The 23021-nt window shown below is 34.6% G+C and overlaps 7 protein-coding genes and 1 non-coding gene across 8 annotated transcripts; 6 read left to right on the forward strand and 2 right to left on the reverse strand.

Moving 5' to 3' along the window:
• Positions 1 to 32: 32 nt before the first annotated feature.
• On the reverse strand, positions 33 to 2027 carry NOC3 (Noc3p; the record flags this gene model as incomplete). Its single annotated transcript, XM_019185303.1, has 1 exon — positions 33 to 2027. One exon carries the CDS (start codon positions 2025 to 2027, stop codon positions 33 to 35), a length of 1995 nt encoding a protein of 664 aa, XP_019040817.1.
• A 349-nt stretch (positions 2028 to 2376) lies between these two features.
• On the forward strand, positions 2377 to 3309 carry WICANDRAFT_59695 (uncharacterized protein; the record flags this gene model as incomplete). Its single annotated transcript, XM_019182859.1, has 2 exons — positions 2377 to 2404; positions 2456 to 3309. The coding sequence occupies 2 exons, from the start codon at positions 2377 to 2379 to the stop codon at positions 3307 to 3309; spliced, it is 882 nt and encodes a 293-aa protein (XP_019040818.1).
• A 544-nt stretch (positions 3310 to 3853) lies between these two features.
• Positions 3854 to 4393, forward strand: PDX1 (Pdx1p; the record flags this gene model as incomplete). Its single annotated transcript, XM_019180936.1, has 2 exons — positions 3854 to 4121; positions 4248 to 4393. Coding segments are annotated over 2 exons (414 nt in total), but the record flags the coding sequence as incomplete, so codon positions are not given.
• Positions 4394 to 5111: 718 nt separating this feature from the next.
• MET3 (sulfate adenylyltransferase) lies at positions 5112 to 6644 on the reverse strand (the record flags this gene model as incomplete). The annotated part of the gene is made up of 1 exon (XM_019181238.1): positions 5112 to 6644. The coding sequence occupies one exon, from the start codon at positions 6642 to 6644 to the stop codon at positions 5112 to 5114; it is 1533 nt and encodes a 510-aa protein (XP_019040820.1).
• A 2745-nt stretch (positions 6645 to 9389) lies between these two features.
• Positions 9390 to 13535, forward strand: WICANDRAFT_26991 (uncharacterized protein; the record flags this gene model as incomplete). Its single annotated transcript, XM_019181326.1, has 1 exon — positions 9390 to 13535. One exon carries the CDS (start codon positions 9390 to 9392, stop codon positions 13533 to 13535), a length of 4146 nt encoding a protein of 1381 aa, XP_019040821.1.
• Positions 13536 to 14049: 514 nt separating this feature from the next.
• Positions 14050 to 17981, forward strand: WICANDRAFT_59699 (uncharacterized protein; the record flags this gene model as incomplete). Its single annotated transcript, XM_019182860.1, has 2 exons — positions 14050 to 15311; positions 15386 to 17981. The coding sequence occupies 2 exons, from the start codon at positions 14050 to 14052 to the stop codon at positions 17979 to 17981; spliced, it is 3858 nt and encodes a 1285-aa protein (XP_019040822.1).
• A 360-nt stretch (positions 17982 to 18341) lies between these two features.
• Positions 18342 to 22274, forward strand: WICANDRAFT_26518 (uncharacterized protein; the record flags this gene model as incomplete). The annotated part of the gene is made up of 1 exon (XM_019181273.1): positions 18342 to 22274. The coding sequence occupies one exon, from the start codon at positions 18342 to 18344 to the stop codon at positions 22272 to 22274; it is 3933 nt and encodes a 1310-aa protein (XP_019040823.1).
• A 420-nt stretch (positions 22275 to 22694) lies between these two features.
• Positions 22695 to 22768, forward strand: WICANDRAFT_t1. Its single transcript has one exon. It is a non-coding gene; the product is annotated as a tRNA-Val (tRNA).
• The last annotated feature ends 253 nt before the right edge of the window (positions 22769 to 23021 follow it).

Here is a 23021-nt window from a genome sequence, read left to right on the forward strand (position 1 = left end):
AAGAAGTACCTAAAAATCTATAATCGTTTATTCTATGCTTCTTTTGAACGAGCTAGCAATTTCTTTGCACCTTTTGCAATAGCTGGACTATAATGATTCTCTAAAAGCAAAGTTTCCCACACTGTAGCAGCTTCGGAGTTGGCTCTTGTTGGAACATCAGAATCCATTAAAAATCTACCGTTTGCAACTCTATCTTCTGTTGAGAAAAGACCACCAATTTCAGAATAACGGGACATTAATTTCTCCATGAATTTGATAATGGCAATTGATGACTTTTCTGGTGTGTTTAATAAACACATTGTTAATCTTTTGGAAAACGCTAATGCTCTAACTTTTGAACCATTTTTGGATTTGAAAAAAACATTCTCTAAAGCTTTTAGTAAAAGTTCAATTTTTGTGGAAACATTAACGGAAGGTTTCTTAAAATCATTACTCAAAGGATCTGCCAATCTCAAAGTTTTATGAGAAAATTCAATATCAGCATCAAATGAAACCTGGTACAAAATTGAGTATAATGAATCAACAAAACTTGACAAATCAACCTGAACTTTATATTGAGAATGATTAGAAACCAAGGCAAAGGCAGTCACTATACCAAGTAAAACGTGACGAGATTCAGAATGCCCTATTCCTTTTTCATCTGTTTGAATATTTCTAATAATTTCACGGATAACTTCCAAGAAATCACCCAAAAGATCAAAGTTAGCCATGTGACCTATTCTGGCTAAACCTTCCAAAACCGACGCAATTAATCTTTCAGAGTTTTCTCTTAGGATATCCAAATAGACCTTCAGCAACATCTTCAAGATTTCAGCCTGGAATTTTTCTCTTTCCTCTGCTGAAACTGCAAGTTCAGCTTTACGCATTTCTTCTTCAATTTCTTTTCTTTCTTTACGAGCTTTTCTTTCCTTTTTCGATAAATGAACTCTATCCTTCTTTTTCAATTTAATTTTTTCAGCTTTTTCTTCTTCTGATGCATTTGGGTCATAATCATTCAAAATGTTTGCTGAAAGGAAGACATTGATAACACTTTCATCAACTTTGAATTTTCTTGATCTCAAGGTCTTGGATAACAATCTGATTATATCAAAAGAGATATCACCAGCATCATCTTCGTTCAAAAGAACTTCTAAAGTCTTGATACAATCTGAGAAAACGGAGTCATTTTTTGGTGACGGTTTGCAAACTCTTCTTATTATTATGAGCAAACAATCTGATCTGTAATTGAAATGGCTAAAAGATGCTGATAATTCACAAGCTGCTTTAACTGCAAATTGGGCCATTAAATGATCATTTTTAGTGTTTTTAGCAAGTTCCGTTAATAGATCAATATAATTTTTATAATTGATAATCAATGTTTGTTCAAAGTTTCTGAGTTTTTGAATATCTTTTGAGACTTTTTCAGCTTTTTCGTGATCTGACAAGGGCCTTATCCTATAACCAGGGATAATAGTTTTGAATGCTGGAACCAATGCTAATAATGAGAATCTTGAAGTGTTTGGATTCTTAGATTGGGCCATACGTAATAATCTTGAAAGCATGTTTATATTTTCTTCAGGTTCCTCCATTAGTTTTTCAACCAAATCAGCAATCTCTTCTTTCAAAAGCATGATTTTCTCCTCTGTATCAGGTTCCTCCTCTTCGTCTTCTTCATTTTCATCATTTAGTTGTCCTTCAGTAGGGTTTGACTTTTTATCTTGTTCATCATCCTCTTCAATTTCTTCTTCACTTTCTGATTCATTTTCTGACTCAACCTTTTTCACAACTCTTTCAATTTTACCTCCCCTTTTGATAGGTAAAGCGTTATAATCTTTCACTTCATTTTTCAATGATCGAGGTTTCAATTCATATTCTTGTTCTTCATCTTCCCAATTAGCACTTTGATCTGTCTCTTGATCTGATTCAGCTAAACCCTCTTGAACATTATTTGCGAGGTTGGCAATCCCAACAGAAAGCAAGGCATCCTGATCTTGACGTTTCTTCTTTCTTTGTTCCTCAACAAATCTACTTCCTCTTTTTTTACCCATTCTTAACTCTTTCAATCCTCAGTAATTCTATATTTCCAATGCCAAAGCTCATCGCACTCTGTGGTTCTAAAGTAAATAAATTTTTTTAGATGCCCTGGTTCACACACATTTCGCGAACTTTCCTAATCCGGACAATTTTCAATGTTTTTTTTTCTCACCCATCAGAAAAAAAACTGTTGTACATAAAAGAAATTTTGAAGAGGCTACATCGATTCGTTAAACGGAGTGGAATTAGGTTATATCGACGAGTATTGAATCTGAATTACACTCTTTGAGAATCCGGTAATACATATTGCTGCTGTTTTTTTTTCAATTTGAGAACACCCACCAGTTTTGAATCCAACTGGGAATGTCTGTTGTCATAGATAACGAAATCTGTGAGTTTCAATCCCCAAAGGTCCCTTTAGCATCATACTAACCACTTCCAGCAATGTCTTCTATCAAAGATCTTGAAGATGGAATGAATGAAAACCTGAAGCATGATATTATTGGGATGGATAATGACACAATAGGAATAGAAGAGGCCTTTTTAGTGGAGAGTGAATCAAATGAAACACATTTAAAAGCTCAAGAATCAAGCGAAGAACCTCAAGAACAAATCATCAATAATAGCAATAATGGTAACAACAAATCTGCCTCAATCACACAAGCAAGAGCTCAAAAGTTTATAACGACAACTTTCAATGATATACAACAGGGGAATCAAACTAAAGCTTTTAGATTTGTCAACAACTCGCCGAACTCCATGTACAAACCAAAATCAAGAATGAAGCCAACTTTCAAAGTAGAAAGTCAGCCGACTCAGAGCGGGCACAGACCACCAATAAATAATGAATCATTGATTATTGAACAAAAATTTGATAATGATAGTGCTGAATTTGAAACTAATGATAAAAGATATGTTTTCCAACTGAATGTTAAAAGACCTCCCGGAAGACCAAGGAAATATCCAGCTGAGAAGCCAAAGGCAAAGAGACCTCAAGGTAGACCAAGAAAATATCCTGTTGAGGTTACAGGGTCCACCATCAATAACACCAAAATCACCAAGAAAATGGTCAGAGATCCTGCCACACAATCGCTTCCTATTGATACAGAACTAATGGGTCCATTGAAAAGAAGCAGAGGAAGACCCAGAAGAGATGATAAAGATACTAGTGGACACGATCTGGATACTGATGATGCTTATGGACGTGAGAGAAATTTTGCTATAGCCACGGCTAACTCTGCTAGTGCAACCCAAGCAGCACAGAATCAACATCACAATGGAGCAAACGCCAGCTGATAGATTAGTATGTACTATTTTGTATTATTTATTATAACAATGATGACGACAATGTATTCATTTCCTAGTAGAATTATACATAAAACACTTGAAAATACCTGTTTTAGGAAACTTTCCTCAAAGAGCTTCGCGGTGCCCGTGTTGAAATGGCAGTGGGGGTCCATCAGGTGAAAAATGAATTTTTATAGCATCGAGGAAAATACATCAACAGAATACAGACGTTCACGCTCCTCTGGTACCCGAACAACTTTTGTTTTCTTAGATTAACGTCGCTGGTGAAAAGTTACAACTCAGGAAGCTGATATTTGTTCCAATACCAATTATTAAATATTCTAAAAACCAAAAGGTGGGAGGTTAACATACAAACAGTCTATCCTTAAAAAAACACAATATGCTTCGTTTAACATCTAAGTCATTTGTGTCAAACCTACGCAATGCTCAAAAAAGATGTAAGTTTCTATTTCAATTGGTTTATTGAAATCTCGCTAACTCTGAATTAACAGGTATCCATTCTTCTAGATCTTTGTTGAAAGCTGAAATCTTTTCAATGCCTGCAATGTCACCAACCATGAATGAAGGTGGTGTTACTGAATGGAAATTTAAAGAAGGTGATTCATTCAAATCTGGTGATATTTTACTTGAAGTTGAAACCGATAAATCTCAAATTGATGTGGAAGCTCAAGACGATGGTATTTTGGCCAAAATTATCAAAGCTGATGGTTCAAAAGATGTTCCAGTTGGTGAAGCAATTGCAATTATTGCAGAACCAGGTGATGATTTAGCTACTTTAGAATTACCAGAAATCAAATCTAGTTCAAAAGGTGAACCAGCTAAAAAACAGGAACCAACCAAGAAAGAAGAACCAAAAAAACAAGAACCTGCAACCACCAAAAAGAGTTCACCAAGTGAATCATCCTCATCATCATCATCCGATTCAGTGAAGGCTGACCCAAAACAAACATTCTTCCCTTCAGTTGCATCATTGCTCGAAGCTAACAAGATTTCTAAAGAAGATGCCTTATCAAATATCAAAGCTAGTGGTCCAAATGGTCGTATTGTCAAAGGTGATGTTTTAGCTTACTTGGGTCGTATTTCTCAAGAATCTGTTTCAAAAGTTTCAAACTTCATCAATTCTCACGCTAAATTAGATTTATCAAACATTGAAAAATTGAAAATAACTCCAAAAGAAGCTGAAGCTAAAAAGGAAGCTAAACCAGAAAAGCCAAAGAAAGAAATCAAAGTTATTAGTGAAACTTTCAACTTGACTTCATTAGAAGTAACCGCTGAGGATTTCGCAGGTGAAAGAGGTATCCATTTTGATTTAACCCAATATGTCACTGAAGCTTCAAAACGCGCTGAACAATTTGCATATCAACCTAAAAAAGTTTCAAGTGATTACTATGATCCAATTTTCGAAGATTTAGTTTCATTACCAACCAATTTAGAAAGATTTACTGTTGATTTAGATATCCAAGCACCAAAACAAGTGGAATCATTTGATGTGACTGATTTGTTAGATTTTGTTGATTCAAAACCAGCTAATGTTCCAGACCCTACTGTCACTGTTAAGGTTACTGTTAACCCTAAAGTTGCAGACTCTGAAGAAAAAGCTAACGCATTCATTTCAAAATTCAGATCATATATAACTAGTCCTGGTTTTTAAGCAAAAGGTGAACAGGGATTAAAAAAGTTGTTTGTTTATAGAGGTTTACGATTATTTCTAATATTTATATTTAAGATAGAATATCTTTTGTTCTGTAGATTTACAAATATTATAATATTTCAAAGGTCTATAAAATTAATTAGAAACGGAAAAATCCTTGTTCTTCAAGATACAAGACGATTTTTTGAACAGCAGTTAATGGATTACCACTTAGATCAACAGTGACTTCAGGTTCATTATATTGCACTTTATCAGCTTCATCATTAACAGTAATAAAAGTACCAGCTTTTGAAACTTCTTTTTTGAATTCCGCAATAGCTTTTGAATCATCACTTTCATTCAAGATGATCACACCAGCACCTGATCTTGTTAATTCATGAGCAATAAAAGGTGAAGCATATTGTTTATTCAAAATGGTGTAATGTCTACCACCAAATTGATTGAAAGTAGCTAATAAAGCATGAGCTAGAATTGAAGAGTTTAAATATAGTGTGAAACCTTGTTTTGGTCTTGGTGGATGAGATTCTCTCAAAATCTTAACAACTTCAGGGTATGAGAACCAACTTGGGATTTCTGAACCATCTCTTAATCTTTTTCTTAATTCAGTACCTGAAATGTTCAAAGTTCTTACGCCATCTTTAATGGTATCAATTGGAGCATAACGGTCTTCATCTGGTAGATAAGTAACCATTCTGAAAGGAACAACATCAATACCTAATTCATGTTTATATTCTTCAACCAATTCTTGAGCATCATATGGACCATAGAAATCAACACCTTTTGAGTTTGAACCAGGACCAGCATGATCTCTACCAACAATGAAATGGGTTGCACCATAATTTTTTCTAATAATTGCATGCCAAACAGCTTCTCTTGGACCACCCATTCTCATGGCAATTGGTAATAAAGATAATTGAGCCAAACCACTTGGGTACCTTTTAATAATTTCTTGATAAACTCTAACTCTTGTGTGATGATCAATATCACCAGGTTTTGTTAAACCAACAACTGGGTGAATCAAGACATTAGCAGTATGTTCTCTTGCAGCTCTAACGGTTAATTCTCTATGAGCTCTGTGCATTGGATTTCTTGTTTGGAAGGCAACAACTCTATCCCAGCCTTTCAAAGCGAATTCATCTCTCAATTGGTTTGGAGTCTTTCTTAAAGCTGTGTAATCGTAATGGATTGGTAATCTAATAGCTTGCAAGTCACCACCAATGTAAACATCACCAGAAACATCGAATAAATATTTGATAGCTGGATGTTCAGGATCACCACCAAACACTTTTTTAGCTTCGTTTTGTTTATCTGGTTGGTATTTATCAGCAATGGTCAAAATGGACAAGGCATAACCATCTTCGTCTCTTAAAGTGACTCTTTCACCAACTTTGTACAAATCTGCATCTTTTTTGAATAGATCCAAAACAATTGGAATAGTCCACACTAAACCGTTGGCTAGGTGTAATTTCTCAACAACACCATTGTAATCTTTTTCAGTTAAGAACCCAGTCAAAGGAGAAAACCCACCGTTCAAGATCAATTCCAAATCACATAATTGACGAGGATTCAAAATGATTGATTGTAAAGTTTCAGATTCTTTTAATAAGTCATCTTTGATTGGTAAATCTCTAGCAATAAGGTCTTGTAAGACACCACCGTGAGGAGCAGGCATTTTGTATTCTGGTTTTTAATGTAACTGAATAGATTCAACAGGTTATAGACGTGAAAGAATCATCTTTTATTCTAAAAATTTTCATTTTAAGAACGTTGACGTCGGTATTTATTATAGTGTCAAGTCACGTGCAATTTACACTCGCCACAGCAGAATGGCCACATCCAAAGCGACTGAAGGCTTGAAAACTTTGAAAGCTGAGATTTTAGATCGATCTCATTTTATTACCTAGCCTTTCATGAGTACATTATTGTTTCACCCTGACATTTCCGTTCAAATAATAATCATCATCGGAAAGGTTGTAACTTGTGAACTATTTCAGTGATTACTAGTAGTGAAAAGCTGGAATTTGGATTGATTATTAAATCATTACAATACAAGGTCACAATCAACTTGTAATATTTCCCTAATGTTATACATTGAAAGCAATGGAGCATCTGGGAGTTCTGGCAAATGTTCATCAATTTTCAGATTGAAGTTATGAGATTTCCAGACACATTAATCGGGTACCCAATCTTTGACAGATCTTGTACCATTTGAAGATTTCTTGTAACCCTTTTACTCTTGAATACTTTCAAAATAGTTTTCTGTACATTATTTCTATTTTGGTACGCCGTCTATAATTTGAACTTTGATAAATAATTATATTCACATTTTCAAGATAACTGAAGAAAGGTATTCCAAATCTCTCCCTTCCAAGAAAGAATATCAGAAACCGGAAAGTCGTACTACACACCGCCTTCACTGGAATTGTTGATTAGACTAGAAAAGAATCCTATCAAACTTGGTCTGTATCGGTTGATACTTGGAAAGCTTGAGAAATAGTGAGTTTGTAAGCCAGAGCTATAAACTGAACCATTGATAATAAGAGGTTTCCTGTTGCTGTTGAGATCTTCCATGACATAGCACATTTGTTATTGATATCGTCGATGTTCTAACTTGGTGCGAAATAATTTCTTAGCCTTATGGTTTCCGTTTGGATGATATATGACAGAACTATAGAACCCTGTATTTGGTCCCTCTAATTTAGCAGACCTTTGGTCTGTAGTATAAGTTATTTTTGTGCCAAAAGTTTTCAAACTTCGTCTATATGTTACAGAATGCGTTATCCCCGAACCCCGGGGTACGTAGTACTACGTCGACTATAGCTAGCTAGATATAATTTTGATTAATGTTATAATGGTGAGGTCGAAGGCACTAATTCCAATAACTAACTTAATGATAGCTCATGATCGCTTTGGAGTATTAGCTTCAGAAGAGAAAATGTACTCGAAATCTGAATTATTTAATTATATTGTACATAATTCTTTGCACATGATTATTAGATCATTATTTTTTTTTTTTTTTAAATGTATCTGATGTGTATTAATTATAAAATGCTAAAATAATGTACAAAATCACTGGGGACTCAGTCTATGACTGATTTATAATAAAAGGAATAAATCAGAATAAAAACAAGTAAGAATGAACTAAAAAAGCTGGCCATTGTTATAATTGGAGCAATTGTAAAATTTGTGGAAATCACCAAGATTATAAAATTACAAATTCTAACTAGATTTAATTTCAATATTTAATTTAAATAATAATACTTTACTCAAAATGATATAATATAAATCAAAATAATATTTAAAATAATTAATAATCGAAGAAATCAGTTTCTTTGAGCCTCCTCACCCAAAGAGGATATCCTTTTTGGAAAATTAGCGTTAATTGAAACATCTGAAAATTAGCGAATTCCACGGAAGCATATCCATGGATACATCGTACAACAGCGTACAGTACTCACGTCCACGGAAACCAACCCACAGAGTCTATGAAATGAACTTTCGAGTCACTTGCTGATTGTAAGATTGCCTATCAAGTGATAAAGCTTGTACCGACTACAGTCTACCGCCACAATTAGAGTTGAAGCTGAAGAGATTTATTTTTAACTTGTTGATCGATTGTTGGGATTTGGGATCTGAAGCCTGAACGTTTTCTATAACATCACGATGCGAATTTTTGTAACAGAATACTTATTCACCAAGATATAAGACTATTATAAGAGTTTTTTGTAAGCATTGGGAAGAATTGGTGCTGCTGCAGTTCTTCCAAAAGGCTCAAACTTTATTCAATTTTTGAAAAATGTCGTAGTGTAAGTATGCGCTATCAAGTCTCAACGTATTAGCTAGACTGATAGACCTTCCTGCAGTATATCTCTGTATTTGATGAGCTCATGGTATTTCCTCACTTGTGCAATTCGGATTTGCAGATAGGTGAATGAAACGTATAACGGTCACCATAATACTTTGAACTGTAAGGCCTGCTTTAATCCATGTTTTTTAAATTACAAAATAGAATGGCTAAAGAGTAAAGATTAAACAGAATATAATAAAACAATGGAGTGGAAATAGTTGCCCAAGGACCCAGCCTATGCTAATTTCTAACAGCCTCACAAGTGTCTCTCTCTCGGATTTTACGGTGTAAACTTCTTAATTAGCCGTTGAACATCACGACTGAAAACTTGTACAGTCAAAGTTTTTTTATGAAAACAAAACAGTGTAAGGCTCGTAACTTGTAACTTTTAACGACAAGTACAAATACCAGACACGTCCCTGGATGGAGCTGTGGTGGCACACTGCTGAATTGCTATAGTATTAGATATCTCAGAGACAGAGCTGCTAGTGCTGACGGTTTTCTTACGTGGCAAAGATTGAAAACTTCACAACGCCCTTTCGCCACTTCAGATCCCAGAACTATTGAGAGATGTCTTCTAATGCCTCTGTTGCTGAAAGTAAGGACTTGGTTGACCTGGAGCAAAACATCCTGTCAAAGCAACGTCCTGTTCATAGATTGTTAACCCCATTTTTGACTAAAAAGGTGCCAGAAATACCAAAAGAATCAGAAAGAAAACCATACCCTTTGTATCATACAAATTTATTGTCAAAATTCTTCTTTTTTTGGTTGATTCCTTTACTAAACAAAGGCTATAAAAGAACATTACTACAGGAGGATTTATGGCATTTAGATGAGAAAACTTCAATAGACTATGTTTACGAAAGATTTGAAGCAAATTTAACCAAAAGAATCGTGACTTATCATTTGAAGAATCCTGATTTAGAAAATAAAGATGAAATACCAAGATTTGCAATCGTTATGGCAATTTTGGAAACTTTTAAATGGGAATATTTCATTGCTTCGTTTGCTAGGGTCCTTGGAAATATAGCTATAACATTTTCCCCTTTGGTTTCAAGAGATTTAATCAATTTTATTCAACAAAAATCACTGAATCCAGACTTGAAAGTAAATAAAGGTGTTGGTTATTCTATAGGATTAACTTTATTGTTGATAGCATCTGCTATTTTGTTCAACCAATCTTTACAATATGCAAAATTAGTTGGTGGTCATTCGAAAACTATTTTAACAAAAGCTTTATTGAATAAATCTCTGATTGCAAATGCTGAAACAAGATATAAATACCCAAGTGGTAAAATAATTTCTTTTATGAGTGCTGATTTATCAAGAATTGATTTAGCTTTAGGATTTTTCCCCCTTGTTGTGGCATTTCCTGTTCCGATTATCATTGGTATTGTTTTATTGATTGTTAATCTAGGAGTTTCAGCATTGGCTGGTATTGCTATTTTTATATTGACATTTATTGTGATGTCAACTCCTGCAAGTGCAATGTTTAAATTAAGAATCAAGGCAAACAAATTTACAGATGAAAGAGTTTCCTTAATGAGAGAAATTTTACAAAGTATGAAGATGGTTAAATTTTATTCTTGGGAAGATGCTTATGAAAAATTGGTTACTGTCATTCGAAACAAAGAGATTAAATATGTTTTCAAGATCCAACTTGTTATAAACATTATCAGTACAATTGCTTTGAATTCTGCATCAATTACTTCAATGGGTGCCTTTTTGGTTTTATATGCTGTTAGGTCCCATGGAAACCCAGCAGCTGTGTTTTCATCATTATCTTTGTTCAATTTATTGGCAGTTCAAGTCACAAATATCCCAATTATATTATCATACTGCGCTGATGCATTATCTGCTATTGATAGAATTACAAAATATTTACAATCTCCAGTGGAATTTGATGCTGTTGAAAATTTTTATGACAATTCAATAATTGATCCAAAGTCTAAAGTCGCGGTAAAGATTGAAAATGGTGAATTTGAATGGCCTGAATTTGAAGAATTGAAAGAAGATGACACTAAGGATGTGAAAAAGACAAAACCAAAACCTAAAAAGAAATGGAGTTTGTTCGATAAAAAACCTGAAACATCAAATGATGCTCAAGAAGTAAAAACAGAATCAGAGGAAAAAGAATTAAATGAACTACCAAATGAATCCACAGAAGAACATGAAAAAAAGTTTTCAGGTTTGCATGACATCAATTTAAATGTTTATCAAGGTGAGTTTATTGTTGTTACTGGGTCAACAGGATCTGGTAAATCATCTTTGTTATCCGCTATTGCATCATTCATGGCTAAAAGAAGCGGCTCAATTGGTGTTAATGGTTCATTATTGTTATGTGGTCAACCTTGGGTTCAAAATTCTACAGTGAAAGAAAACATTTTATTTGGTGAACAATATGATTCAAAGAGATATAAATCAGTTATCGAAGTTTGTGCACTAGAATCTGATTTGAAGTCATTACCTGCTGGTGATTTAACAGAGATTGGTGAAAGAGGTGTCACTTTATCTGGTGGTCAAAAAGCTCGTGTTAACTTGGCTCGTGCAGTTTATTCTTTGAATAAAGATATTTATCTCCTTGATGATATACTTAGTGCGGTTGATGCAAATGTTGGGAAACATATTACAAAATATTGTTTGATGGAGTATATTGGTGATAGAACAAGAATTTTAGCTACTCATCAACTGTCTCTAATTAAAAAAGCTGATCGTGTTGTGTTTGTAAACAATGATGGTACAATTGATGTTGGTACTGAGAATGAACTACGCGAGAAAAACCCTCAATTTGTTGCTTTGATGGAGTTCAATAAAGAACATGAATCTGGAGATCACAAGGAAAATGATCAAATAGCAAAAGTTACCAGTGTTAATGATGAAGCTAAACCAGGTGAAGAAAATGGTGCCTTATTCGGAGAGGAAGAACGTGCTTATGATAGTATTCCATTTTCAATTTACAAACAGTATGCTCAAGCAGGACAAGGTGTATTTGGGTTTTCAGCCTTCATTATCTTATTATTCTTAATGATTCTTGCTGTTTTCCTAACTTTGTTTACTAATGTTTGGTTATCATTTTGGGTTGGTAATAGATTCAAGAGTTTATCAAATGGTACTTATATTGGTCTTTATGTTGGGTTTACTATATTGAGTTGTGTTTTTATAGCTTTGGAGTTCACCATGATGGGATATATTAATACAGAAGCTTCAAAAGTTTTAAATTTACAAGCTGTTAAAAGAGTCTTACATACACCGATGAGTTTTATGGATACAACACCTATTGGTAGAATCATTAATAGATTCTCAAAAGACACAAACTCCTTGGATAATGAAATTAGTCTACAGTTGAAATTATTTTTACATTTTGGGGCAGTCATTATAGGGATCTTGATATTAGCTATCATTTATTTACCTTGGTTTGCTATAACTATTCCATTTTTGTTGATTATGTTTTTGGTGATCACTAATTATTATCAAGCTTCTTCAAGAGAAGTTAAAAGATTGGAAGCTATCAATCGTTCATTTGTTTACAACAATTTTAATGAAGTCTTGAATGGTTTAAACACTATTAAAGCCTATGGAGCTCAGAATAGATTCATGAAGAAGAATGATAAGTTTGTTGATAGGTTGAATGAAGTTTATTTCGTCGTGATTGCTAATCAAAGATGGATAGCTGTTAACTTGGATACTTTAGCTGGTCTTATTGTATTTATTGTTGCAATGCTATCTGTTACAAGACAATTTAATATTAGTCCATCTTCAGTTGGGTTATTGACCTATTATATGATTGAGTTTTCCCAGTTGCTTTCATTTATTTCAACATCATACACAGAAGTGGAGAATGAAATGAATTCAGTAGAGAGAGTTTGTCATTATGCTAATAATTTGGAACAAGAAGCTGCATATAGAAGATCAGAATTCAAACCAGCTCCAGAATGGCCAACCAAAGGTGAAGTGAGTTTTCAAAACGTCTCATCAAGATACCGTGAAGGTTTACCATTGGTTTTAAACAATCTCAGCTTTGTTGTTGATGGAAGCTCAAAAATTGGTATTTGTGGTAGAACAGGTGCTGGTAAAAGTTCTTTAGTATCAACTTTATACAGATTAAGTGAATTAGCTGGTGGTGAAATTTTGATTGATGGTGTTGATATTAGTCAATTAGGTCTTTTTGATCTGAGATCCAAACTATCAATCATCCCACAGGATCCTGTTTTGTTTCAAGGAACCATTAAGAAAAATTTGGATCCTTTCAATGAAGCTACAGATGATGAATTATGGGATGCAATGAGAAGAGGCGGATTAATTTCCACTGAAAAATTTGGAACAATAAAAACCCAGACAGAAAATCAAGATAAATTTCACCTAAACAGTAAAGTTGAAGATGAAGGTGCCAATTTTTCATTAGGTGAACGTCAATTATTGGCATTGGCCAGAGCTTTAGTTCGTCGTTCCAAGATATTGATAATGGATGAAGCTACTTCAAGTGTTGATTTTGAGACTGATGCTAAAATTCAAAAAACCATTGCAGAGGAGTTTAAAGAATGTACAATTCTCTGTATCGCCCATAGATTGAAGACCATCATTAAGTATGATAAGATTTTGGTTTTAGAAAAAGGTGAGTTGGAAGAGTATGGTGAACCAACAGAACTGTTCAGCAAAGGAGGTATTTTCAGAGAAATGTGTGAAAGCTCTGATATAACGGCCGATGACTTTAAGTAATCGATATTGTTGATATTGTGTACATAGTTTAAATGATAGATGCCCTTTAAATTTATATCAAACTGTAGAACGAAAGACTGGCTATTTCTAAGCAGACCCTAACTCCGCCTAAGAACCGTCCACTTTCTTTTGTTGACAGCTGTTGTGAGAACAAAATACAAAACATATCCATATAGGCTTGATCTAACCTACAAAGACCTGGTTCCCAGAGTTGTTTTTATTCAGCGTTTGATGTATAGTGTACGTTTGGTCCTGTTAAACGAAATTAGCAAGTGCGCGAAATTAAAAAAATACTTCTTTAACTGTCACGTGATCAAGAGACAACCGTGCTTGATTGTCCTACAGTCACAGTATCACTGAGACTTGAGAAACACAGTGTCATAGATAGGCACAAACAGAGGTAGTCTCTGTATTTAAGACGTTGGATAGAACTTCGTTTAGCGCTTGAAATGGTATCTCACATAGCTGTCGTGCTGCTAATACGCTGAAGTCTGAAGTCATGGGTTCTAAAAAGATGTCTTTGGAAGACATAGAACTCAGAGAAGAGCTCAACAGCGAGGAAAAAACGGTCAAGCCAGTCAAAAGGCTGTTGACACCATTATTATCCAAGAAGGTGCCACCTACTCGTGAAGAATCAGAGCGTCAGACGTTACCGCTATATACAAAGAACATCTTATCCAGAATATTCTTCACTTGGTTGATCCCGTTGTTTGCAAGAGGTTACAAAAGAACTTTGGACTACAACGATTTGTGGAAGTTGGACAACAGACTATCTCTTCAAACAACTTATCCAAGATTCCAAAACAATTTAAACAAGATCACAAAGTCATATCAAAACAAAAACAAAGATTCTACTTTCCCAGATCATGCTATTCTATATGCTTTATTCTTAACCTTCAAAGGAGAATATTCTTTTGCAATCCTTGCCAGTACTTTAGCTTATGGTTTTGTCATCGTGTCACCAATCTTGGTCAAAAAGCTGATTGAGGTTGTTGAGAACAAGGTATTGATACCAAGCTCCCCTATTAACGATGGTATTGGTTATGCTCTTGGTATTGCTTTGTGTACTGCATTTGCTGGGTTATTCCACAATCATTGTTTCCAAAATTCAAAGTTAGTCGCCACACACGCCAGATCCATAATCACAAGATCATTAATGGAAAAGTCATTAACTGTCAATTCTAAAACAAAACATGATTTCAATGATAGTAAAATTTTCACATTGATGAGCAGTGATTTATCCAAAATTGATATGGCCATTAGTTATTTTCCCATTGTTATTTCAACTCCACTACCATTTATCGCAGGTATCGTGATTTTAATGGCCAATATTGGTGTTGCAGGTTTGACAGGTATTGCCATCTTTCTGTTATGTCTTGGTTTAATTTCTATACCAGCATCATATTTGATGAGATTTAGAGCAAAATCTGCCGAGTACACAGACAAAAGAGTTGGATTAATCAGAGAAGTCTTGAATGCAATGAAAATGATCAAATTGTACGCATGGGAAAATGCTTATGAGGAAAGGATAATTGAAGAGAGAACAAAAGAATCATATTACATCTTTTTATGTGAATGGATTACCAATGTGGTTTATGCTGTTGTTTTCAACCTCTCACCTATAGCTTCAATGACTGCATTTTTGGTCTTGCATGCTATTGATAAAAATAGGTCATCTGCTGGTTCTGTTTTTGCTTCATTAGCTTTGTACAATACTTTAACAAATTTAGTTGCAGACTTTCTCCTATGCTTCTATCTATCTGTACAACTGGATGGGTTAGTGTTAAAAGAGTTGCTGAATTTTTGAAATCCCCAATCGAACCATTTCAGTTCGAGGAACGCACAAAAAGTGATGGTACAATTGCAATCAAAGTGAAGGATGGAAAATTTGAATGGGAGAATTTCGAAGATGATGAAGAGAAGTCTGGATTTACACTGGAAAATGTTAACATCGAAATACCTAAGGGCTCATTTGTTGTTGTTACTGGCTCCACTGGTGCCGGGAAATCTTCATTATTAAGTGCTATCAAAGGTAGTATGAAAAGACTTGAAGGTAATATTTCTATTGATGGGACCTCAATTCTTTGTGGATCACCATGGATTCAAAGCACTACAATCAGAGAAAACATTCTATTTGGTTCCAAGTTTGATCCTGCTCTTTACCGCGAAACCATTAAAGCCTGTTCGTTGGAGATTGACATCAAAAACTTACCAGCAGGTGATATGACAAGTATTGGTGAAAGAGGTGTTACATTATCCGGTGGTCAAAAGGCAAGAATTAACTTAGCAAGAGCCATCTATTCTCAAAGGGATATTTATTTATTCGATGATGTCTTGAGTGCGGTAGATGCTAAGGTTGGTAAACATATTGTTGAAAATTGTTTATTAGGATTAATTAGTGACAAGACTAGAGTTTTGGCAACTCATCAATTGTCTTTAATTTCAAAAGCTGATCAAATAATCTTTATTGATGATGATGGAAAGATAGATATGGGGACACCAGAAAAGCTTCAATATCAAAATACTAAATTCCAATCACTAATGAATTTCAGCAAGGCTTCTGATGATGAAGAGGTCCAAAAAGCTGTTAAAAAAGTTAAGCATAATGAAATTGAATTGGATTCCTACGATGGGGTTGACGGAGGATTATATGAAAAAGAAGATAAAGCTGTGAATGCAATTCCATTTTCAATTTACAAGCAGTATTTACAAGCAGGATCTGGGGTTTTTGGAATGGCCGCTTTCCCTTTTTTGGTTTTCATTACTGTTACAACAATCTTTTTCACGATGTTTGCCAATGTTTGGTTATCGTTCTGGATAGATAAGAGGTTTAACTATTCTGATTCCACTTATATGGGTATTTATGTCTTGTTCACATTCTTAGCAGTGGTTTCAATGTTCGTGGAACTTGGTATTATGGGATATTTTGTTGTCAATGCTTCCAAAAATTTGAACTTAAATGCTGTTAAAAGAGTAATGCGTACACCAATGAGCTTTGTTGATACTACACCAAGTGGTAGAATTTTGAACAGATTCACCAAAGATACAAATTCTTTGGATAATGAGATTGGTAATCAGTTAAAACTTTTTATTCATTTTTTTGTTGTGATCATTGGTATTTTGGTCATGTGTGTTGTTTATTTACCTTGGTTTGCCATTGCTATCCCTTTGATTGTGATCATTTTTGGACTTATTGCAAATATTTATCAGGCGTCCTCAAGGGAAGTAAAGAGATTGGAAGCATTGAGTAGATCTCATTTATATCAAAACTTCAATGAAGTGTTGAGTGGTATGAGTACCATTAAAGCTTATAATTCAGAACACAGATTCATTGAAAAAAACAATGAGTTGACTGATAGATTGAATGAATCTTATTTAGTCACTGTTGCAAATCAAAGATGGATTGCTATCACTTTGGACTTGATAGGTTGTGGAATTGCGTTTATTGTCACCATGCTAGCATTGACTAGACAGTTTAACATTAGTGCTGCCTCAACTGGTTTGGTTACTACATATATTCTTGATTTATCTGGTACTTTGACCATGTGGCTGGTATCCTACTCAGAAGTTGAAAATGAGATGAACTCTGTTGAAAGATTATGTCGTTATGCTAATGACCTAGAACAAGAATCTGCTCACAAAATACCTGGAAGAGCTCCTTCTCCAGAATGGCCTCAAAATGGTGCTGTGAACTTCAATCACGTCTCATTAAGGTACCGTCCAGGTTTGCCATTGGTTTTAAAAGATTTAGACATTAAAGTTGAAGCTAATCAAAAAATTGGTATTTGTGGTAGAACCGGTGCTGGTAAATCTTCAATCATCTATGCAATTTACAGGCTTGCAGAATTAGCTGAGGGTACTATAGAAATAGATGGAGTTGATGTTAAAAATATTGGTTTACATGATTTGAGGTCTAAGTTATCAATCATTCCACAAGACCCAGTATTATTCAAGGGCACCATCAGAAGGAACTTGGACCCTTTCAATGAACATGAAGATTTAGAGTTATGGGACGCGTTGAGAAGAAGTGGCTTAATTGATGCTGATAATCTGGAAGGTATTAAAAATGACTCAAGAAATAAGTTCAATTTAGAAGCTCTTGTTGAAGATGAAGGAGCTAATTTCTCATTAGGTGAACGTCAATTATTGGCGCTAGCTAGAGCTCTGGTTCGTCGTTCCAAGATCTTGATTATGGATGAAGCGACTTCAAGCGTTGATTATGAGACAGATGCTTTAGTTCAAAGAACTATTTCAAGAGAATTTAAGGGTTGTACTGTACTATGTATTGCTCATAGATTGAAAACAATTTTAAATTATGACAAGATTTTAGTGTTGGAGAAGGGTGAAATTGAACAATTTGATGCACCAATCAGCTTATTCCAACAATCTGGAAGATTTAGAGAAATGTGTGATAGTTCAAGCATCACTATTGATGACTTTAATTAGGAAATGTTTAGCTAATGAACTATTGACATCAAATTCTGGAAAGTCGTAGAAGAACTTATTTTGCCTATCTTTGACGTTTGCTATAAAGCTCCTTGTTAGGCAGAACCCTTCGCGTGTGCCCTTGCCTACGAGGCTAAGGCCGCCTCATCTTCTCATGCCCAGCGCCTAGGCGATTACGAGCTACGAGCTGCGAGCTTCGCCTGGACAGGCTCGGCCGAGCGACCTGAATCTTATCAAAAAAAATTTCGAAGCGGCAAACTCTAATACACATAAAAAAGGAGTGTAGACCCTGGAATATCAACTTTTATTGCCATTTGAATGTGGTTTTGCTAGTTCACAAAGGTCATGGTTTCTAAAAGGATGTCTTTGGAAGACATAGAACTCAGAGAAGAGCTCAACAGTGAAGAGAAAACGGTCAAGCCAGTCAAAAGGCTGTTGACTCCATTATTATCCAAAAAGGTGCCACCTACTCGTGAAGAGTCAGAGCGTCAGACGTTACCGCTATATACAAAGAACATCTTATCCAGAATATTCTTCACTTGGTTGATCCCGTTGTTTGCAAGAGGTTACAAAAGAACTTTGGACTACAACGATTTGTGGAAGTTGGACAACAGACTATCTCTTCAAACAACTTATCCAAGATTCCAAAACAATTTAAACAAGATCACAAAGTCATATCAAAGCAAAAACAAATTGAATGATTCTACTTTCCCAGATTATGCTATTTTATATGCTTTATTCCTAACCTTTAAATGGGAATACTCTTTTGCAATTCTCGCCAGTACTTTGGCTTATGGATTCATTATTGTTGCACCTATTTTAATTAAAGAATTAATTGATGTTGTGGAAACCAAAGTCTTGATACCAAACTCCCCTATTAATGATGGTGTTGGGTATGCGGTTGGTATTGCTTTGTGTACTGCATTTGCTGGGTTATTTTACAACCATTGTCTTCAGAACTCAAAGCTAATTGGTGCACATGCAAGATCCATAATTACAAAGTCTTTGATGGAAAAATCATTCACAATTAACTCCAAATCAAAGCATGATTTTAGTAACAGTAAAGTCTTCACTTTGATGAGTAGTGATTTATCTAAAATTGATATGGCCATCAGTTATTTTCCTTTTGTTGTTGCAATCCCACTTCCATTCATTGCAGGGGTAGCTATTCTTATTGTCAATATAGGTGTTGCTGCTCTAACAGGTATTGGGATTTTTGTGATTTCTATGGCCTTGTTATCAGTTCCAGCTTCGTTTTTGCTAAAATATAGAGAAAAATCTGCACAGTATACTGATAAAAGAGTTGGATTGATGAGAGAGGTCTTGAATTCAATGAAAATGATCAAATTATACGCTTGGGAAAATGCCTATCATGAAAAAATAATTGAAGAAAGATCAAAAGAATCATATTTTATTTTTTTGTGTGAATGGATCACAAATACGGTTTATGCAATTGTTTTTAATCTGTCACCTTTGGCATCAATGACTGCATTTTTGGTTTTATACGCTATTGATCGCAGTAAGTCATCTGCTGGTGCAGTTTTTTCATCGCTAGCTCTATACAATACTCTGACAAACTTAATTGCTGATTTCCCTATGTTAATGTCATTCTGTACAGCTGGTTGGGTTAGTGTCAAGAGAGTTGCTGAATTTTTGAAATCACCAATCGAACCATTCCAGTTTGAAGAACATGTAAAGATTGATGGGAAAACTGCAATCAAAGTCACAGACGGGAAATTCGAATGGGAAAACTTTGAAGATGGCGACGAGAAGTCTGGATTTACACTGGAAAATGTTAACATCGAAATACCTAAGGGCTCATTTGTTGTTGTTACTGGTTCTACTGGTGCTGGGAAATCTTCATTATTAAGTGCTATCAAAGGTAACATGAAAAGACTTGAAGGTAATGTTTCTATCGATGGGACCTCAATACTTTGTGGATCACCATGGATTCAAAGCACTACGATTAGAGAGAATATCGTGTTCGGTTCCAAGTTTGATCCTGCTCTTTACCGCAAAACCATCAAAGCCTGTTCGTTGGAGATTGACATCAATAACTTGCCAGCAGGTGATATGACAAGTGTTGGTGAAAGAGGTGTTACATTATCTGGTGGTCAAAAGGCAAGAATTAATTTGGCAAGAGCTATCTATTCTCAAAGGGATATTTATTTATTCGATGATGTTTTGAGTGCGGTTGATGCTAAAGTTGGTAAACATATTGTTGAGAATTGTTTATTAGGATTAATTAGTGACAAGACTAGAGTTTTGGCAACCCATCAACTGTCTTTAATATCAAAGGCAGATCAGATTGTTTTCATCAATGATGATGGCAGAATAGATACCGGGACACCACAGGAGCTTCAATACCAAAATGCTAAATTCCAGTCACTAATGAATTTCAGCAAGACTACTGATGACGAAGTGACCAAAAAAGTTGTTAAAAATCATGATGAAGTTGAAATGGACGATTTTGATGATGCTGATGGTGGACTATACGACAAGGAAGATAAAGCTGTGAATGCAATTCCATTTTCTATCTACAAACAGTATTTAGAAGCAGGATCAGGTATTTTTGGTTGGGCTGCTTTCCCAGTTTTGATTTTTATTACTATTGCTTCAATTTTCTTTTCAATGTTTGCCAATATTTGGTTATCATTTTGGATTGATAAAAGATTTGGCTATTCAGATGGAGTGTACATTGGGATATATGTACTCTTTACGTTCTTTGCAGTCATTACAATGTTTTTGGAACTTGGTGTCATGGGGTACTTAATCATCAATTCATCTAAAAACTTGAACTTAAATGCTGTAAAGAGAGTCATGCGTACACCAATGAGCTTTGTTGATACTACACCAAGTGGTAGAATCTTGAATAGATTCACCAAAGATACAAACTCCTTAGATAACGAAATTGGTAACCATTTGAAACTTTTGATACATTTTTGCGTAATGATTATTGCAATCCTTGTTATGTGTGTTGTTTATTTACCTTGGTTTGCTATTGCTATTCCTTTGATTGTGGCTATTTTTGGTCTTGTTGCAAATTTTTATCAAGCATCTTCAAGAGAAGTTAAGAGATTGGAAGCATTGAGTAGATCTCATTTATATCACAATTTTAATGAAGTGCTAAACGGGATGAGCACCATCAAAGCTTATGGCTCAGAATACAGATTTATTGAAACAAATGATGAACTGGTTGATAGATTGAATGAGTCTTATCTTGTTACTGTTGCAAATCAAAGATGGATAGGTATTACATTAGATTTAACAGGTTGTGGTATTGCATTTGTCGTCACAATGTTGGCACTGACGAGACAATTCAATATAAGTGCTGCTTCAACAGGTTTGATTACAACTTATATCTTGGATTTATCTGGTGTCTTATCTTTATGGCTAGTTTCATATTCGGAAGTGGAAAATGAGATGAACTCCGTTGAAAGATTATGTCATTATGCTAATGATTTAGAGCAAGAATCTGACTATAAGATACCTGGTAGAGCACCAGCCCCAGAATGGCCTCAAAATGGTGCTATAAATTTCAACAATGTATCTTTGAGATACCGTCCAGGATTACCATTAGTCTTGAAGAACCTTGATATTAAAGTTGAAGCTAATCAAAAAATTGGTATTTGTGGTAGAACTGGTGCTGGTAAATCTTCAATCATATATGCAATTTACAGACTTACAGAGCTCGCTGAGGGTACGATTGAGATAGATGGAGTTGATGTTAAAAACATTGGTTTGCATGATCTTAGATCTAAGTTATCAATCATTCCACAGGATCCAGTTTTATTCGAAGGTACCGTTAGAAGGAACTTGGACCCTTTCAATGAACATGAAGATCTTGAGTTATGGGATGCGTTGAGAAGAAGTGGTTTGATTGACGCTAATAATTTGGCCGGGGTCAAAAGTGATTTAGAGAACAAATTTCATTTAGAAGCCCTTGTTGAAGATGAAGGGGCCAATTTCTCATTGGGTGAACGTCAATTATTGGCATTAGCTAGAGCTTTAGTTCGTCGTTCCAAAATTTTAATTATGGATGAAGCGACTTCAAGTGTTGATTATGAGACAGATGCCTTAGTTCAAAGAACGATAACAAAAGAATTCAAAGATTGCACCGTGTTATGTATCGCCCATAGATTGAAAACAATTTTAAATTATGACAAGATTTTAGTGTTGGAGAAGGGTGAAATTGAACAATTTGATACACCAATCCACTTATTTAGACAATCTGGAAGATTTAGAGAAATGTGTGATAGCTCAAACATCACCGAACAAGACTTCATCAAATGAATTTAATTATATAATTGATAATGTATATGAACTTATAGTCAACATGAGTGCAGGTCATGATTGATAGTGAAAGCGAATTGTATTAAGTTTTGAAATGATTTGCACTCACGCTCTGAAGTAAATGCTCGCCCTATAATTAATGTTATAACATGGTGTACAATAAAGGAACTATCAGCTGGAACGAATATTATATAGAAATTACAGCTTGCTCAATATAATTGATATTATAAACCAAATAATATCATGTATCAGTTATATTATAGCTATAAATGAACAGTTAAACTGCGATGATATGAATCGATTCATAAAAAAAAGGTATTTTGTGTGTAAATTTATCGATTTATATCCTCAATATGTCACGTGACTGACAAAAATTTGACTTATCGTGGTTTTTCAGCGCTTTTGCCAACTATAACAAATGGTTTCGTGGTCTAGTTGGTTATGGCATCTGCTTAACACGCAGAACGTCCCCAGTTCGATCCTGGGCGAAATCATTACTTTTTGTAGGTTTCGCGAAGATTTATTGAAACTCCCGTTTTGAAACTTTTGGATTATTTATTTTGACTTTTGACTTTATTAAGAAGGTTGCTCTATAAGGAAAGAAAGAAGGATAGAGCTATAAAATTGAGCTATTGATTGATATTGGAAATTTATTTGGAACAGTGTTATATTGGAATTATTATATTGAAAGTTGAAGTGTAAAAGTGTATAAGATTTTAGAATAAAGTAACTTTACCATTAAAAAAA

This window comes from Wickerhamomyces anomalus (genome assembly GCF_001661255.1).
Source record: "Wickerhamomyces anomalus NRRL Y-366-8 unplaced genomic scaffold WICANscaffold_1, whole genome shotgun sequence".
In the NCBI taxonomy this organism is placed as follows: Eukaryota; Fungi; Ascomycota; class Saccharomycetes; order Phaffomycetales; family Wickerhamomycetaceae; genus Hansenula; species Hansenula anomala.